Source organism: Saccoglossus kowalevskii, chromosome 2, assembly GCF_978046115.1.
Source record: "Saccoglossus kowalevskii chromosome 2, keSacKowa6.1, whole genome shotgun sequence".
Lineage (NCBI taxonomy): Eukaryota > Metazoa > Hemichordata > Enteropneusta > Harrimaniidae > Saccoglossus > Saccoglossus kowalevskii.
The window spans coordinates 28,323,376-28,343,830 of NC_140642.1; the positions used below are offsets into that span (position 1 = coordinate 28,323,376).

General features: G+C 33.5%; 2 protein-coding genes across 5 annotated transcripts in view; one reads left to right on the forward strand and one right to left on the reverse strand.

Annotated features, from left to right (window-relative positions):
* Positions 1-1,664: 1,664 nt before the first annotated feature.
* LOC100371873 (uncharacterized) lies at positions 1,665-6,764 on the reverse strand. 4 transcript variants are annotated; one of them, XM_006817512.3, is made up of 8 exons: positions 6,656-6,764; positions 5,938-6,062; positions 5,113-5,196; positions 4,543-4,646; positions 4,151-4,387; positions 3,681-3,746; positions 2,448-2,496; positions 1,665-1,952 (listed from the first exon to the last, which is right to left on the reverse strand). In XM_006817512.3, exons 1-8 carry the CDS (start codon positions 6,669-6,671, stop codon positions 1,926-1,928), a joined length of 708 nt encoding a protein of 235 aa, XP_006817575.1. In that variant the 5' UTR covers positions 6,672-6,764; the 3' UTR covers positions 1,665-1,925. The 4 variants fall into 4 exon arrangements, with proteins under 4 accessions (XP_006817575.1, XP_002735598.1, XP_006817576.1 ...); XM_002735552.4 differs by having other exon boundaries at positions 4,534-4,646; XM_006817513.3 differs by lacking the exons at positions 1,665-1,952; positions 2,448-2,496 and adding an exon at positions 3,026-3,550.
* Positions 6,765-6,946: 182 nt separating this feature from the next.
* LOC100372276 (U3 small nucleolar RNA-associated protein 25 homolog) overlaps positions 6,947-20,455 on the forward strand; it is a 32,947-nt gene continuing 19,438 nt past the window's right edge. Inside the window, exons 1-2 of the mRNA XM_085494056.1 lie at positions 6,947-7,194; positions 20,165-20,213. Of these exons, the coding sequence (XP_085350182.1) occupies positions 7,070-7,194; positions 20,165-20,213 (174 nt within the window). The 5' untranslated portion in view covers positions 6,947-7,069. The remainder of the gene's footprint in view (positions 7,195-20,164; positions 20,214-20,455) is intronic.

The window sequence follows — 20,455 nt, forward strand, 5'->3', positions numbered from 1 at the left end:
CATTTCCCCTTAAATTGAGAAGACCAGAAAATCTCATCTGCCGAGGTGCTATGTGTTCCTTGCAAATATGCTATATCAAAGTGTTTTTCTTTCAGCCAATTAGAAATTTTCTTTCTCTTGTTGTAGTCCCCGAGGCCTCTAACATTGAGGGTCACAATAGATAATTGCTCTTCCATGAATGCACATGTTTGTACTTGGTTTTACAGAAAATTTCAAAGTTGAATAAGCCCAATTTTTTAAAGTAACACAAACAAAAACAGTAAACATTAAGGACATTGGCAAAAGCCAAAGGACACACGGTAACTGGAAGAAACAGTAAAGTACTGCAGCATGGGACGGCTCCCAGGTACTCAATATGAATATGTTTTCAATTATTTCATACTTATGTTGCCCGTCTAATTGTAAATATTTCCTTGTGACCCTAATTACAAGTTCTGTAATGTGAAGTCAAAGATAAACTTAATAAATGCCATGAGGGCTTCATATAATAAAAGTCTTAACTGATAGTTGGCAAGTCCTTTACCATCACGGCCTTCATTTTTCCTCTGTCGTCTTCGATCATGCAGGTCTCCGGTACACGCCACGCTATTTAACACTTTTTCTTCGGGTTTTCCCTTTGAAATGTCTTTTGGTAGAGAGCCAGTCTTTTTCTTTCGTTTAGTACACTCCTGCTCACATAGTCGGTCACAAATATTTCCTTTCCAGCATACGGGCTGTTCCGAAGACATTTAGGAGCAGCGAACAAAATATTTCTAGCAATACTGGCGTCCACGAATCCCACCTTTATAGGCCGTGGCTTCCCTGAACAAAGTGGCTGCGCTGGTACTCTATGTGCGCGTTGGATGTGCGCGTTGGATGGCCACGCGATCTCCAACGCCCCTCACTTCCATGTGGGATATGATGAATTTCACTATGAACTGGGCACAGGATTTTTCTTCTTTCTACCCCTTCTTCAAAGTTGAAAAAGTTCAGGTTTATTCTTCTCCCTCTGTTTTCTAAGTCTTCATTCTTTATTTCTGTTATTTTCATTCTGTTTTCTAGCTCCTTTATTTTGTCCGCCAGTTCTTTGACATTGGCTGCTTTGGTAACGCGTTCTAGACTTTTCTCAACTTCGTCGATGCGATCACTCATCTGGTTTAAATATACCTCAATGTCCGATACTTTCTTGGTTGTTTCTGTAAGTTGCTCCTTCAGTGGGTCGATTTTCGAGACTTCGTTCCTAATTGAGAACAGTCTGAGGACTACCGCTGATCTTCCGCAAGTTCCATTGCTTTTTCTAGGTCGCCATCTTGGATAATACGGTCCTGGGACTCCACGAGTTTTTTGTTCGTCGTTAGCATCTCGTCGACCTTTCTCTGTTGTATCGGTCTCATTTTTTCCTGTGGTTGTTTTTTCTTTTGAGGCATTATTTCGTTAAAATACGTTGTTTTTTTCTTTTTTCCTGGAGCCGTCCGATTTGAAGCTGGTGATTGTGACGCATGCGCAGACCCTCCTGTGGTTCTTGTTTTCACAAACCATGATAACTAAATCAACAGAAAAACTTGGCTGACCTTTGTGCTAACCGCACTGCAGTTTGAGATAGCAATGAAATACACCTAATCTTTTTGAATTGGTCAACCATCATCAAAATATTTTCATTTCCCAAATAATTTCCAACCCAAGAATTAAACCAAAAGCGATAATATAAACTTTTATTTAAAACATTTTAAATACAAAAATATAAATAAAAAACATTTAACAAGGTGGTAAAACAAAGTGATTTATCTTCAAACATAATTGCAGCAATATGGCATGGCCACACAAGTAAATGTCTTAATGTAAGAGGTGGCACCGCAGTGTGACAAATTGTGCCAGCAATCAGCTGCATGGATGGATATTAGTGTAATCTCTTATCCCACGAGGGCACTGTCTCTTCTGAAAACTTTTTAGCTTCTGGCAAGTAAATGATTTCCCTACAACAGAATAGCATGATAGATTTTAATGCAACAGTATATAGAGCAGTGGGTAATGCCAAATTTTACCTTCAATATTCTCAAAATAGCTACAAGCTTTGAAGAGTCTAATTAGGAGTTGCCCAGATCTTCAGGTCACCAGTACTTTTTGTCAAACACACAAGTTTAACAGCTAACATAACTGAAGTATGCCCGCTTTTGTTTTTCAACAAATACTATATTTTAATACATATCTACAACTTTACTGAATTAAAATTATTGAGTTCTTGAAATTGAATGCAAGACCAGAATTGCATAACTTGTTTCTTTTTTACAGCGAGTATTGCACTTTGATTGAAAGTTTGTTTTTACACAAACAATTTGGACACGGTATTTGTAAAGTGTATTTGAGTTGGTAATTACAATGAAGGGCCAAATATTCTTTACGGAGAACACTAATTGCTTTCACATACTTCGGAAAGTAGAACGCTACACTTTATTTTTTTTTAAACTTACCAATGGAGCAGTTGATAACCTTAATACATCATGAGAAGAGACATCAAGCCTGAAATTAACAGCATAGTACAATTACTAAATAAGGTAAGTATCCCACAGACAGATCACACATTGTTTCCAAGTTTTTTTTTTTTTAAAACTAAAGGATAAAAGCCGACCATGCCGATTAAGAAAATGACGGTTGTTGCTGCGATTTTTTAATAACTGCTATTGACAATGAGATGATTCTGCACACAATGAGACCCGGAATCGAACGAAATTGAAATACTTGACAAGAATTTTTGTATTCCTTTGCAAATCTCAGTTTGCTGCTGGTGACAAGACTCCCTAGCTAACATTATTTTACATTGGACACCATCACAGTAGCGGCTCCACTGTTGCCACACGATACGGAGACACTCCACTGGCGTAAACGGACTTACCGATTTCTATCGTTACAGGAGCTGACGGGGCTCTTCTGTAATAGTTGCTTTAGGTCTCGGACTCTCCTGTTTCGAACAAGAGATTACGCACGCCGATACAGCAATATTACGTTCCAATCATTCGCCGGATCAGAATTACTTTAGCGGACACATTCATTTTAGGTGTTCAATAACGGTATCAACTATTTATTTCAAAAAGTGCACGAACATAAAATAGATCACGTTAACAGAGCCAAGAAATCTACATACGAAAATGACGAATCATGAATTCATCCAATTTTCAAAATGAGAAATCAGTTTTACAGTCATGATATTTTTTTTATATATTAAAAAGTTTGCACTCGGCAGCATGAAACATAGGTTTTCTAACATGGAAACAGAATAGTAGGTCATCAACTATTTATTAACTCTTCAAATGGTTATAAGAACGGCTTTTAAATTTCTACGTCTTTTTTCTACTTCAAAATAATGTCTCAATAATAAAGTTCTGTTAGCAATAGAAGTCACAATATCCTATAAGATGAATCTTCCACGAAGTCTCGCAAGTCACGCTGTACAGTCGATTCCTTCTTTCCTCTCGAATGATTGTAACTTATCAGTTCACGTATCTAGTAACGCGGCAACGGTGGTGGAAGTCCGCGGAGGCCACGTGGCGGAGGGCTCAGCCGACCCGGCGGATAGCTGGAAGGGATGTGTAGTAGAAAGCGGTTTTATGAATGGAGATCAAACATCAATTTCATGAGAAGACAATAGGAAAAAACAACTGGTTTTGAAAGCCACATACATTAGATTAAGAAAAATACCATCTTACCTTCTTGGTGGGATATCCAGATAGGGATCTCGTGGACGTGGTGGCACTGGCGGCCTCTCATAAAAACTGAAATGTATAATGTTTAGTAATTGTCAGTTCAGGAAGTAATCTGTGTGGCAAGTTTCAAGAGGGGGCTACAGTAGCTACCAGTTAGCCAGACCTGTCGTTTACGCCCTGTGAAGCACTACTGATATACCTAATGCAATGTTCTTGATAGATATTGCACTGTAAGAAGTTAATTTCCCCCCAATACTTGATCAAAGTAGTGTCTAACATTTGTACACTGCCCTGTATCACCGCACTTCTCTCTTCCTTTTTCTTTACCAGTTACTCTCATTCAACTGACATTGCCGATCATTGTTTTTCACATATTACACTTTTTTGTATTATTCAGTGTATCAGTCATTGTCCATCTGCTAAAATGAAAACAATACACTCTTGAACATGGATGATAAATTATTATAACTTACCCAGGTTCCATTGGTCTTCTAGCATAAGGAGGTGGTGACGGAAATCGTCTACCAATGGGACTTCTACTACGACTTCTATAATATGGTTCTGGGGGGTAATCTCTTCTGTATGGGTCATATAAGCGTTCTCTTTCATACTCTGGTGGAAAGTCTCTTCTTGGAGGAGGAGGATAATCATAATATCTATCACGTGGTGGTGGACCATACCTGTCTCTTTCTCTTGGTCGCCCACGATCCCTGATAAAAGAAACAATCATATATTGAATTCTGAGATGTGCCCATGGTTAGCTAGCAAAAATTTGTTTCTAAAAAATGAAAGGAGTTTGTTTCATGGATCTGAACAATATTGCGATTAAAAAATAAAAAATGTAATTGTAACTCACTCAACTGACCTGTCTCGGCCACAATCACGAGACCAATGACCTTGTCGACCACATTTGAAACATTCCCCTTTACTACCCATTCCTGGTGTCTTGTGTACTCTGCTTGTAGATAACTGAAATAATATTCAATCTAGTTAATAAAACAACTAAAACAAAACTGGAAAAATTGAGAAAAATGGTAGCATACATACATGCAATGATAGCAAGCCCAAAAAGTATTTGAACTGGCGAATTAGGCATATGTAGTTGTTTGTTGTATGCAAGTTGCAACCAAGCATTTTATTTTGTCAAAATAACTGCCAATTCGAGTCTCTTTTATAGTAACATTGTATGATGCACAAAAAAAATTTATATCGAATCCTAAGCAAAGACTTGCAACTGTGGCATTCTCCAATTGTATTGTGATATGAGCTTAATGCAGACATACTGTTCAAAGAAATGTACTCACAACAGATTGGACTCTTTTTTTAAAATTTATTGCCAGACACATTATTTTCACAGCAGACATAAATATGGATGTTAATATCAATTGATCAATCTCATATTCTGAGAAGCTGTACTAAATGAAGTCCATCTTACCTCAACCTTTATATTTGTACCCATGAACTCTTTTGAATTTAATGCATCTAAAGCCTCTTTTGCTTCATCTTCTTTATCCATATGCTGAAAGAACAGAAAACATGAAATGGTTATAAAAATCCACGGGAATTCATTAAAAAGCTTTCATAGATAGATGTTTTTTTTTATGTGGATGTTGGATTATTTTTTGTATACATTGTCAATTAACATATTTGCCCATAAAATAATAAGATGGTACGATGGTACCTTTGCAGTAATTATTTCTATAATACACAGCTTGCTCACACACTATGCCTTAGGACTACCTAAAAGTTGTCAGTATAAGGCAGTTTTTTTATAAAAGATTGTCACTAAAATAGGTTTGACAGTACTTTGACAGTGTTTTTTTATTTACTTCTTTGTCAATACAAAATTTGAAAACAAGCATTTGGTGGTTAAAACCAAGTGATAAATACTAGACAAAAAGACAAAAGATTTTTTATCATGGGGTATGTTGAGGTGTTAATCAGATCTGATAAAGTATTGTGTGTTTTTGTGTGTGATTGGACCTCACAATTGGTTATGACACAGGTCTGTATATTCTAGATCTGTGCATCACAGAAATGAACAATAGAGTATTGCATGTGAAATGGTACAGCGAGTCATCAACAAAAACATGTCTTAACCAAATAATTTATAAACCAGTAACTGTAAACACCAATAACATTTCTCTGTCTTTTCTTGACAATTTAAAAATGAGATTGGTAACAAAAATTGACAATGGCCCCGCAAGTCAGATTAAACTACACAAATATCATGTCAGATATATCATAGAACATAACATACCACAAATCCATAGTTCTTGATTACATCACATTCAAGCACTTTTCCATATTTTTCAAACAAGTCTCTCAAGTCTCTGCTTTGGACACTTTTAGAAAGATTTCCAACAAATACCTTTGTGGCGTTAGCTGTAAGAAAAGATCATATATATATATATAGTACACCTACTGAAGAGAGATTATGACTGGATTAGAAATTTAAAACAAAAGAATGTCTTCAAATTGTATAGCATAGATCAGATCTTGCATATAGTGGGATAGAAATACAAATTACATAGAATTTAATCAAATCAAACAAAGGGCGTATGACCTGCCTTCGTGTTGCAGGTCTCGAGTATGTTGAGGGCATCCAATATCCAATTTCAAAAAATGACAGACACACAGACGAAGTAGTGAAGAAAATATTGAAGGACACCTAAGACACGCATGGACATTAAGGCAATCGCCTTCACGAATTACCGTAAGAACGCTGATGTTGTACATTAAAACAGGTTCACAACAAAATTTTCAGTACATAAAAGTGGGGCCAGGGGTAAAAAAAACCCAGCGTAACTGATCGGGAACAATAGAAGTCACGATGCCAAATATAATCAGAACAAACGTCAGTCTTTCCACCCAGGATAGCAACACTGTGATCTTGTGACAATCCAATACGCAATGATCATGGAATAAAGACTGTGGCGCCAAGACTGTAAAGCAAAGAAATTGCAAAATATACTTACACAAATCTCGACGCATTTTACCACATGCAGCTTGTACAGCACTACAAAATGGAGATTTCTGACGCGGGAACAGAACTAAGTGTTAATGGACAATATGTTTATTTTAATAGCAACTGATTCGTATAATTTAGAAATATAATCAAAATAATCGAATTAAATTAAAACTCATAGTTTCTACCTGGAAATAAATCATTAACAATGAGTAATTTGCAACACAATTATCAATTACAAATATTTAATTTCGATAATATCTAGTATTAATTTATTGAATCGGCAGCTAATAATAATGCCAACTAATTTTCTAGTTAAAGCTCAGCGTTTCTTTGTGCGTTTGAAAGACCATTTTTCATTGGGTTCCCTAAATCCTTTCTACCAATAAGGAGGCTGGTTCCAAACAATAATTAATGGTCCAAAATGGCAGGGCGGCATGGGCGATTTCGTGGGAGTAAGAGAGGAAGAGGTCAAGCAAGAAAGAAAGGAAAGAAGAAAAATCCACCACAACAGAGCAGCAGAACATCCCTTAAAACTAGTTCTCGTGGGTAGGTCACCACTGATAAAACAGCAATTTCAGAATTTACAAAGAGATGATTTATACATAACGTATGGCACGGTACGAGGTTTTACCCAGAATTCAACACGTTCTGTACCAACGCATATTGCTATGCGCAGAACTGAAATTCTGGCATCGTTCTGCGCAAAAAACGTTTTTAGCTCTTGAGTTGTTTCCGGGTTAGCCTTCCATGTGCTTATCGTGCAATTTATTGTACCAATATCACATTTTCTGGACGTATTCCTACACAATCATGCTAAGAGTATCTAAAAGAGTCAAGGAGGCAAGTTTAGCCGCAAAATTACGTGGGAAATTGGCTTCAACTGCTCACTCGATCGCCGATGTTGTCCGTCGGCACACAAGGTCGTTCGCTTTCTTTCTTCCGAGACTTTGACTCGAATATTCGGGTTTTGTTGCTTTTTTAATGACAGTGATGACTATATATCACAGTTCGAGAAAGTTAAAACGATGTGCTCACTTCGAATGGTTTGTAGGCGATTTTATGCTATCGCGTCGAATGATTTGTTCGTTATGGGAATGACGGCAAGCTCTATTGCCAGCCGTGCTTTTCACAGATTTAAGCTGATGAAGGCGAGATCGCTCGTTGCTAATGAAATAGGGCAACTTTCCGATTTGATCATTCAAAAAGGGCCATCTCAAGTAAGACAAGTGGTGAGAAATTTGCTGGAAAATTTAAAGGGTCACGAATGGGATGATTCAAAGAAATATTTGGAAGTCTCTCTTGCAGTTCTATTTAGCACGAAAAGATCAGCAATTTCTAAGAAAGCCACTGGGAGTCGAGCCTACGATTAAATAAAGATAAAACATTTGCCAAATCAGTATTATCTGTATCATTTTTCAAGGAAGCCATTACATCAGATATTCTGCCTCCTTCTGTTAAATTGGCTTTATTAGCAGCACCATCTTCCCAGAAATTAGATCAGACTACAAATGACACTAAATTATGGAATGATTCTGAAGCAGAACACATATTTATCCATCTAGGGGCCGGTCTATCTGAATCTGACAATGATGGTTTAGAGAAATCTCTGAGAACACAAGAAAATGTTTCAAGAATTCTCAAATTAACCACTTTGTGAAATAATTTGAAATGGTGTCAGAAACTGCCTCTCAAAATAAAAAGGGCTGGTTTGTTCATGATATTGAAGGCCTGGTTTGGAGAAGTGTCCTCAACATATTGACTGAAAAGAAATTGGATTATGACCTTGATGATGAAAATGAGAGACAGAAGTTAGAAATAGTTGTAGGTGAGGGTGGCCACACTTTCCAAGATTTCAAGGGAGTGTCCCAAAATTTCAAAGTATTTGCCATCAGTGATGCTATACGTCTGATAAAATATAATGGTAATGAAGTATGGAGAAATCCAAATCCAGTCTTCTGATGCAAGCCGCATTCCATTTGCCATTATAAATGCCCCAGAGAGTGATGCACTGATAGAAGTTGATATTCTTCCTGTTCTGGCATGCACTGAACAATTTGCCCAACATGGTATAAAGGGGATGAAATACTGTAGAAAACTGGAACGAGATGAAAAGTATAAAAGTTTGGTCTTGCAGAGAAAGAATACCAGTTTTTTCTGCAATTTATGTTTGGCTACAGTTCATAAATGTCACAATCCAAATCATGAATGGGATATGTCTATCACTCTTGCGGATATGAATTCATGGGCAGAAGAAAAAAGTAATGGTCAGAGTAATCATCCTCTTATAAAGTATGACCCCATAAATGAATACACTATGGATCACCTTCATGCTAAATTGAGAAACGTGGGTAAACTAATTGACAAGCTCTTCAACGAGGCTCAAAAGATCGACCAACAACTGGAATTTATACAAAAGTTTGCAAAGTTATCTGAAGATCAAAAACATGATGTGAAGCAATATGAAACAAAACTGGTCGACCAATTTGATACCAAGGTTGAAATTAATGAAGCAAATCATTCAGCAAAGTTACTTCAAGTTACTAAAAAGGATGATCTTAACAAACTTGATAAGAAACTTGAAGCAGCTTCACTAGCATTTGAAATTAAATACACTGAACACATTGAAGTGAATTTGTTGGATTCTGCTGAATCACATTTTGAAATTTTATTTGGCACACACAAGGAATACAAAACACTGTGCATCACATCTCCATGTTGTATATAAAATCAAGCCAGGTATCACTCGTCACATGCAAACTGTCCATGGTAAGTTCAGCACAAAAGATCTGAAACAAAACACAAGATGCATTACTAATCTCAATATTTAATATCAAAAATCTGTCATAATAATAAATTATTATTTACACTTGGTAAAACTATTCCAAAGTCAGCCTAAATTGTCAAATTTGTAATGACACTATTTTCTATGAAGTCTTTGACTGTAAAAAATGGGGCATGTGGAGGGGGCCTGGCACATTTTCTTTGAAAATCATTTGTTATTAAACTAATCTCAATATTTAATATAAAAAATCTGTCATAATAATAAATTATTATTTACACTTGGTAAAACTATGCTAAAGTCAGCCTAAATTGTCAAATTTGTAATGACACTATTTTCTAGGTATTAATTCTTCAACTTCAAACACATCAATGTGTGTCACGTTTACTGGAGAAATGGGGCAAGTGGAGGGGGCGTGGCACATTTTTTTTTGAAAATCATTTGTTATTAACTATATTTAGTATATTCTCACTTTAATATTACATAATTTATTATGAATAATATGTCAGAAAATAGTATTGAGAGAAACGAATGAAATGCATTGGTATCAAAAACAGATACATGGAAAATGTTCATTTTATCCCTATACCCATAGTATCTCAATAGTGTATATATTATCTCAATAGTGAATATATGGTATGCAAATTAATGACAAAATACATTATGACACTTTATTCACTACTCCTATGAGGGACATAACGTGTATATGGTCGATCTACATATCGTTGTAAAGCTCTCGAAATTCCCAACAAAATTACGTTTTTCATTTTCACGACCAGCATTATTGCAACAAAAAAGGCGCCAACAATTGAAGAAATCGAACGTTATTTTCTAAAAATTGCTTTTTTTGTGTGTAAAACGTAAAAAAAAGAACTTACCGAACGTAACTGTGTGAGCCGCCATGTTGACAATCCATAGGAGGCACTCTCGCGGTAATTCTAACATAACAGTGAGAGGAGTAGGCCAAAAACCACCAAAAATGCAGTAATTTCGCATAATCAATTATAGTCTGTAACTATTTATTGAAATGGTTAAAACGATCCGGGTAAAAAACTTTAAATACATCAAAAAAATGAGAATTCCAGTATCAAGTTGGGAATGAGGCTGGTGGGTCAATTGAGGTCATAGAATGGTAATAGCGTGTACGCTAGTTTTTCTTTCAATTTGAAATTGCGCCCTTGTGCGGAGATAAAGTGTATATTGGATGGTACAAAACGCATTGAACTCTGGGATGTCACATTTGCCGTGTATGGGTACTATGTTCTTGTGTTTGATTATTAATCAGGGTTCCCCCAATAGAAAAGTGGGGCTGAGATAAAGGATTATGTCTAAAAAAAATACCAGGGCTTGAACTTCAGAGGAATCGAGGGCCACTGTCTTGATGCCCAATGAGTTTGCCTTGGTGCCATTTCAATATTTTCTACACGTATTTCTATATTCTAAGGCCATTTTTATAAAATACTGCCCCCTAAAGTTCAAGCCCTGGAATTATCATTGGTGAAGAGAAAAAAATTAAAAAAACAACTGATTAAAGGGCTGTGGTCATGCAGCGCATGTTCAAATTTTGTGTAAACGTATTTTACATGCATTATGTACTTTCTATGAGTTAATGTCATTCAGACTGCTGCTCTTTAATGTTGAAGAATTAGGAGAAATTGAAAATAACACTAACATTTTTACCGAAAAAATTCCTTTATTATACTATTGTCATTTGCAACTCCAAGCCTAAGATATAGACTTGGCAGGGGTATTGGCAGACAATCTCTATTCTATTTGAACTTACAAATGGGTGCAACAGTGGTCATTGGTTTGATACTGTACCTTTTCCATAATGTGCATAGTGACAAATATTGATGAAAGAAATGCTAGCATGGTTGTGTAATCGTTTATAATTTAGTAAATATAAAATATTGACTGGCAATGCGGGCAATAGCATACGTCTATTTACCCCTAAGGGATTTCAAGTCTCCCAAAAAATTAGTATTTTATGAGGCCATAGTTTGTTGTCTATTCCCAAAGTGATATCATGTATGAGAGACAGTGTAATTCTTTATAACCCTGTGTGACAAAATATTGGCCAATCATGACACAGAATCTGGATATAGTGTTATAACTCGAAATATTTTTTATTGATAGACGAATATAGATCAAAGCAATATAAATACTTACACTTGTTTGTGATGTCACATAAGCGATCAACACATTGCCTGCTGATACAGGCTATGCATGGAAGATTTCAACATGCAGTGTGTTAATTGCTAGAGGGGAGTGGTCAGATTTCTTATAAACAAACGTACTTGTATTGAACATGACATGTTGCAACCACCACCCTTTAAATGTTTCTATTCCAAAACCTTGTGAGAATGTCATGCAGTAAATCTGAACATTTCCTTAAAGATTACAATTTACAAAAATCAGTGAGTGGATGATTTGTACTTGTAATACAAAAACACTAAATTGTTTCTGTAATAAAGTTAATTATAGAAAAGATATATTGGCTGACAATTTTATTTTTATACTCCCTCCCCTCTTGACACAAATCATGAACTATAGATGTATAGAACAAACCACAATTGCCCACTTGTACATAATTCTAATAACATTTATAGTCTCTATTATAAGTGGTGTTACTAAGTTGCATCTTTTAGGGTTAGTGGTGCAAATGACTAAATAATGCAATGTTTCAATTAGTCAACATAATCCAAAATAATGTAATGTTTCAATTAGTCAACATCAACCAAATACTTAATAGTGTATTGTTTCAATTGTCAACGCCAGCCAAATAATGTAGTGTTTCAATTAGTCAACATCAACCAAATAATGTGATGTTTCAATTCGTCAACATCACCCAAATCATGTAGTGTTTCAATGTTTCAATTAGTCAGCACTGCCCAAATAATGCAGTGTTTCAATTAGTCAACACTACCCAAATAATGTAATGTTTCAATTAGTCAACACTACCCAAATAATGTAGTGTTTCAATTAGTCAGCACTACCCAAATAATGTAATGTTTCAATTGGTCAAAACCAACCAAATAATGTAATGTTTCAGTTAGTCAACACTACCCAAATGTAATGTTTTAGTTAGTCAACATCAACCAAATAATGCAGTGTTTCAATTAGTCAACATCAACCAAATAATGTATTGTTTCAATTAGTCAACACTACCCAAATAATGTATTGTTTCAATTAGTCAAGATCAACCAAATAATGTAATATTACAATTAGTCAACACTACCCAAATAATGTAGTGTCTCAATTAGTCAACACCAACCAAATAATGTAATGTTTCAGTTAGTCAACACTACCCAAATAATGTAATGTTTCAATTAGTCAACATCAACTAAATAATGTAATGTTTCAATTAGTCAACATCAACCAAATAATGTTGTTTCAATTAGTCAACATCAACCAAATAATGTAGTGTTTCAATTAGTCAACATCAACCAAATAATGCAGTGTTTCAATTAGTCAACACTACCCATATAATGTAATGTTTCAATTAGTCAAAACCAACCAAATAATGTAATGTTTCAGTTAGTCAACACTACCCAAATGTAATGTTTTAGTTAGTCAACATCAACCAAATAATGCAGTGTTTCAATTAGTCAACATCAACCAAATAATGTATTGTTTCAATTAGTCAACATCAACCAAATAATGTATTGTTTCAATTAGTCAACATCAACCAAATAATGTAATGTTTCAATTAGTCAACATCAACCAAATAATGTTGTTTCAATTAGTCAACACTACCCAAATAATGTATTGTTTCAATTAGTCAACATCAACCAAATAATGTATTGTTTCAATTAGTCAACATCAACCAAATAATGTTGTTTCAATTAGTCCACACTACCCAAATAATGTAGTGTTTCAATTAGTCAACATAAACCAAGTAATGTAGTGTTTCAATTAGTCAACACTACCCAAATAATGTAGTGTTTCAAGTAGTCAACATCAACCAAATAATGCAGCGCTTCAATTAGTCAGCACTACCCAAATAATGTAATCTTACAATTAGTCAACACTACCCAAATAATGTAGTGTCTCAATTAGTCAACACCAGCCAAATAATGTAATGTTTCAATTTGTCAACACTACCCAAAAAATGTAATGTTTTAATTAGTCAACATCAACCAAATAATGTATTGTTTCAATTAGTCAATATCAATCAAATAATGCAATGTTCCAATTAGTCAAAACTACCCAACAAATGTAGTGTTTTAATTAGTCAACATCAACTTGTTTCAATTAGTCAACACTATCCAAATAATGTAGTGATTCAATTAATCAACATCAACTAAATAATGTAATGTTTCAATTAGTCAACATCAACCAAATAATGTTGTTTCAATTAGTCAACATCAACCAAATAATGTAGTGTTTCAATTAGTCAACATCAACCAAATAATGCAGTGTTTCAATTAGTCAACACTACCTAAATAATACAGTGTTTCAATTAGTAAACACTACCCAAATAATGCAATGTTACAACTAGTCAACATCAACCAAATAATGTATTGTTTCAGTTAGTCAACATTAACCAAATAATGCATTGTTTCAATTAGTCAACACTACCCAAATAACATAGTGTTTCAATTAGTCAACACTATCCAAATAATGTAGTGTTTCAATTAGTCAACACTATCCAAATAATGTAGTGATTCAATTAATCAACACCAACCAAGTAATGCAGTGTTTCAATTAGTCAACATCAACCAAATAATGTAGTGTTTCAATTTGTCAACACTACCCAAATAATATAGTGATTCAATTAGTCAACACTACCCAAATAATGTAGTGTTTCAATTAGTCAACACTATCCAAATAATGTAGTGTTTCAATTAATTAACACTACGCAAATAATGTAGTGATTCAATTAATCAACACCAACCAAATAATGTAGTATTTCAATTAGTCAACATCAACCAAATAATGTAATGTTTCAATTAGTCAACACTATCCAAATAATGTAGTGATTCAATTAATCAACACCAACCAAATAATGTAATGTTTCAATTAGTCAACATCAACCAAATAATGTATTGTTTCAATTAGTCAATATCAATCAAATACTGCAGTGTTTCAATTAGTCAGCCCTACCCAAATAATGTATTGTTTCAATTAGTTAACATCAATCAAATAATGCAATGTTTCAATTAGTCAACACTACCCAACAAATGTAGTGTTTTAATTAGTCAACATCAACCAAATAATGCAGTGTTTCAATTAGTCAACACTACCCAAATAATGCAGTGTTTCAATTAGTAAACACTACCCAAATAACATAATGTTTCAATTAGTGAACACTACCCAAATAATGTAGTGTTTCAATTAGTCAACACTACCCAAATAATGTAGTGTTTCAATCAATCAACACTACCCAAATAATGTAGTGTTTCAATTAGTCAACACTACCCAAATAATGTAGTGTTTCAATTAGTCAACACTACCCAAATAATGTAGTGTTCCAATTAGTCAACACTACCCAAATAATGCAGTGTTTCAATCAATCAACACTACCCAAATAATGTAGTGTTTCAATTAGTCAACATCAACCAAATAATGTAGTGATTCAATTAGTCAACACTACCCAAATAACGTAGTGTTTCAATTAGTCAACACTATCCAAATAATGTAGTGTTTCAATTAATCAACACTACGCAAATAATGTAGTGATTCAATTAATCAACACCAACCAAATGTTTCAATTAGTCAACACTATCCAAATAATGTAGTGATTCAATTAATCAACACCAACCAAATAATGTAATGTTTCAATTAGTCAACATCAACCAAATAATGTATTGTTTCAATTAGTCAATATCAATCAAATACTGCAGTGTTTCAATTAGTCAGCCCTACCCAAATAATGTATTGTTTCAATTAGTCAACATCAATCAAATAATGCAATGTTTCAATTTGTCAACACTACCCAAAAAATGTAATGTTTTAATTAGTCAACATCAACCAAATAATGTATTGTTTCAATTAGTCAATATCAATCAAATAATGCAATGTTCCAATTAGTCAAAACTATCCAACAAATGTAGTGTTTTAATTAGTCAACATCAACTTGTTTCAATTAGTCAACACTACCCAAATAATGTAGTGTTTCAATTAGTCAACATCAACCAAATACTGCAGTGTTTCAATTAGTCAACACTACCCAAATAATGCAGTGTTTCAATTAGTAAACACTACCCAAATAACATAATGTTTCAATTAGTCAACACTACCCAAATAATGTAGCGTTTCAATTAGTCAACACTACCCAAATAATGTAGTGTTTCAATTAGTCAACACTGCCCAAATAATGTAGTGTTCCAATTAGTCAACACTACCCAAATAATGCAGTGTTTCAATCAATCAACACTACCCAAATAATGTAATATTACAATTAGTCAACACTACCCAAATAATGTAGTGTCTCAATTAGTCAACACCAGCCAAATAATGTAATGTTTCAATTTGTCAACACTACCCAAAAAATGTAATGTTTTAATTAGTCAACATCAACCAAATAATGTATTGTTTCAATTAGTCAATATCAATCAAATAATGCAATGTTCCAATTAGTCAAAACTACCCAACAAATGTAGTGTTTTAATTAGTCAACATCAACTTGTTTCAATTAGTCAACACTATCCAAATAATGTAGTGATTCAATTAATCAACATCAACTAAATAATGTAATGTTTCAATTAGTCAACATCAACCAAATAATGTTGTTTCAATTAGTCAACATCAACCAAATAATGTAGTGTTTCAATTAGTCAACATCAACCAAATAATGCAGTGTTTCAATTAGTCAACACTACCTAAATAATACAGTGTTTCAATTAGTAAACACTACCCAAATAATGCAATGTTACAACTAGTCAACATCAACCAAATAATGTATTGTTTCAGTTAGTCAACATTAACCAAATAATGCATTGTTTCAATTAGTCAACACTACCCAAATAACATAGTGTTTCAATTAGTCAACACTATCCAAATAATGTAGTGTTTCAATTAGTCAACACTATCCAAATAATGTAGTGATTCAATTAATCAACACCAACCAAGTAATGCAGTGTTTCAATTAGTCAACATCAACCAAATAATGTAGTGTTTCAATTTGTCAACACTACCCAAATAATATAGTGATTCAATTAGTCAACACTACCCAAATAATGTAGTGTTTCAATTAGTCAACACTATCCAAATAATGTAGTGTTTCAATTAATTAACACTACGCAAATAATGTAGTGATTCAATTAATCAACACCAACCAAATAATGTAGTATTTCAATTAGTCAACATCAACCAAATAATGTAATGTTTCAATTAGTCAACACTATCCAAATAATGTAGTGATTCAATTAATCAACACCAACCAAATAATGTAATGTTTCAATTAGTCAACATCAACCAAATAATGTATTGTTTCAATTAGTCAATATCAATCAAATACTGCAGTGTTTCAATTAGTCAGCCCTACCCAAATAATGTATTGTTTCAATTAGTTAACATCAATCAAATAATGCAATGTTTCAATTAGTCAACACTACCCAACAAATGTAGTGTTTTAATTAGTCAACATCAACCAAATAATGCAGTGTTTCAATTAGTCAACACTACCCAAATAATGCAGTGTTTCAATTAGTAAACACTACCCAAATAACATAATGTTTCAATTAGTGAACACTACCCAAATAATGTAGTGTTTCAATTAGTCAACACTACCCAAATAATGTAGTGTTTCAATCAATCAACACTACCCAAATAATGTAGTGTTTCAATTAGTCAACACTACCCAAATAATGTAGTGTTTCAATTAGTCAACACTACCCAAATAATGTAGTGTTCCAATTAGTCAACACTACCCAAATAATGCAGTGTTTCAATCAATCAACACTACCCAAATAATGTAGTGTTTCAATTAGTCAACATCAACCAAATAATGTAGTGATTCAATTAGTCAACACTACCCAAATAACGTAGTGTTTCAATTAGTCAACACTATCCAAATAATGTAGTGTTTCAATTAATCAACACTACGCAAATAATGTAGTGATTCAATTAATCAACACCAACCAAATGTTTCAATTAGTCAACACTATCCAAATAATGTAGTGATTCAATTAATCAACACCAACCAAATAATGTAATGTTTCAATTAGTCAACATCAACCAAATAATGTATTGTTTCAATTAGTCAATATCAATCAAATACTGCAGTGTTTCAATTAGTCAGCCCTACCCAAATAATGTATTGTTTCAATTAGTCAACATCAATCAAATAATGCAATGTTTCAATTTGTCAACACTACCCAAAAAATGTAATGTTTTAATTAGTCAACATCAACCAAATAATGTATTGTTTCAATTAGTCAATATCAATCAAATAATGCAATGTTCCAATTAGTCAAAACTATCCAACAAATGTAGTGTTTTAATTAGTCAACATCAACTTGTTTCAATTAGTCAACACTACCCAAATAATGTAGTGTTTCAATTAGTCAACATCAACCAAATACTGCAGTGTTTCAATTAGTCAACACTACCCAAATAATGCAGTGTTTCAATTAGTAAACACTACCCAAATAACATAATGTTTCAATTAGTCAACACTACCCAAATAATGTAGCGTTTCAATTAGTCAACACTACCCAAATAATGTAGTGTTTCAATTAGTCAACACTGCCCAAATAATGTAGTGTTCCAATTAGTCAACACTACCCAAATAATGCAGTGTTTCAATCAATCAACACTACCCAAATAATGTAGTGTTTCAATTAATCAACACTACCCAAATAATGTAGTGTTTCAATTAGTCAACACTACTCAAATAATGTGATGTTTCAATTAGTCAACACTACCCAAATAATGTAGTTTTAATTAGTCAACACTACCCAAATAATGTAGTGTTTCAATTAGTCAACACTACCCAAATAATGTAGTGTTTCAATTAGTCAACACTACCCAAATAATGCAGTGTTTCAATTAGTCAACACTACCCAAATGTAGTGTTTCAATTAGTCAACACTACCCAAATAATGCAGTGTTTCAATTAGTCAACACTACCCAAATGTAGTGTTTCAATTAGTCAACACTACCCAAATAATGTAGTGTTTCAATTAGTCAACACTACCCAATTAATGTAGTGTTTCAATTAGTCAACACTACCCAAATAATGTAGTGTTTCAATTAGTCAACACTACCCAAATAATGTAGTGTTCCAATTAGTCAACACTACCCAAATAATGCAGCGTTTCAATTAGTCAACACTACCCAAATAATGTAGTGTTTCAATTAGTCAACACTACCCAAATAATGCAGTGTTTCAATTAGTCAACACTACCCAAATAATGTAGTGTTTCAATTAGTCAACACTACCCAAATAATGTAGTGTTCTAATTAGTCAACACTACCCAAATAATGCAGTGTTTCAATCAATCAACACTACCCAAATAATGTAGTGTTTCAATTAGTCAACACTACCCAAATAATGTGATGTTTCAATTAGTCAACACTACCCAAATAATGTAGTGTTTTAATTAGTCAACACTACCCAAATAATGTAGTGTTTCAATTAGTCAACACTACCCAAATAATGTAGTGTTTCAATTAGTCAACACTACCCAAATAATGTAGTGTTTCAATTAATCAACACTACCCAAATAATGTGATGTTTCAATTAGTCAACACTACCCAAATAATGTAGTGTTTCAATTAGTCAACACTACCCAAATAATGTAGTGTTTCAATTAGTCAACACTACCCAAATAATGTAGTGTTTCAATTAGTCAACACTACCCAAATAATGTAATGTTTCAATCAATCAACACTACCCAAATAATGTAGTGTTTCAATTAGTCAACACTGCCCAAATAATGTAGTGTTTCAATTAATCAACACTACCCAAATAATGTAGTGTTCCAATTAGTCAACACTACCCAAATAATGTAGTGTTTCAATTAGTCAACACTACCCAATTAATGTAGTGTTTCAATTAGTCAACACTACCCAAATAATGTAGTGTTCCAATTAGTCAACACTACCCAAATAATGCAGCGTTTCAATTAGTCAACACTACCCAAATAATGTAGTGTTTCAATTAGTCAACACTACCCAAATAATGTAATGTTTCAATCAATCAACACTACCCAAATAATGTAGTGTTTAAATTAGTCAACACTACCCAAATAATGTAGTGTTTCAATTAATCAACACTACCCAAATAATGTAGTGTTTCAATTAGTCAACACTACCCAAATAATGTAGTGTTTCAATTAGTCAACACTACCCAAATAATGTAGTGTTTCAATCAGTCAACACTACCCAAATAATGTAGTGTTTCAATCAATCAACACTACCCAAATAATGTAGTGTTTCAATTAGTCAACACTATCCAAATAATGTAGTGTTTCAATTAGTCAACACTACCCAAATAATGTAGTGTTTCAATTAGTCAACACTACCCAAATAATGCAGTGTTTCAATCAATCAACACTACCCAAATAATGTAGTGTTTCAATTAATCAACACTACCCAAATAATGTAGTGTTTCAATTAGTCAACACTACCCAAACAATGTAGTGTTTCAATTAGTCAACACTACCCAAATAATGTAGTGTTTCAATTAGTCAACACTACCCAAATAATGTAAATAATGCTATCCAAATAATGTAGTTTTTTCAAAAATAGTTTTTCCTAAATGAAATATTCATATTTTTATTTACTTAGAGAACCAGCTTGGAAGAAAAGAAAATATGCTGCTCCTTCTGCACCTGATGTAAGTAATGATGCATCTTTATATTGAAACGTCAGTTTTACAAAAACAATATACCTCATTTAACAATTATTTTGTATTTCACATAAGTTGATGTTGATTTGTGTTTACAGAGTGAAAGTTGATGTTGATTTGTGTTTACAGAGTGAAAGTTGATGTTGATTTGTGTTTACAGAGTGAAAGTTGATGTTGATTTGTGTTTACAGAGTGAAAGTTGATGTTGATTTGTGTTTACAGAGTGAAAG

Bases quoted from the DNA above. Each gene is read 5' to 3' on its own strand.
- LOC100371873 (XM_002735552.4), bottom strand. The intron at 5,197-5,937 runs GTATGTTATGTT...CTGTTCTTTCAG, and splicing joins TCAAGAACTATGGATTTGTG to CATATGGATAAAGAAGATGA. The intron at 4,388-4,533 runs GTGAGTTACAAT...TTCTTTTATCAG, and splicing joins GGCCGAGACAGGTCAGTTGA to GGATCGTGGGCGACCAAGAG.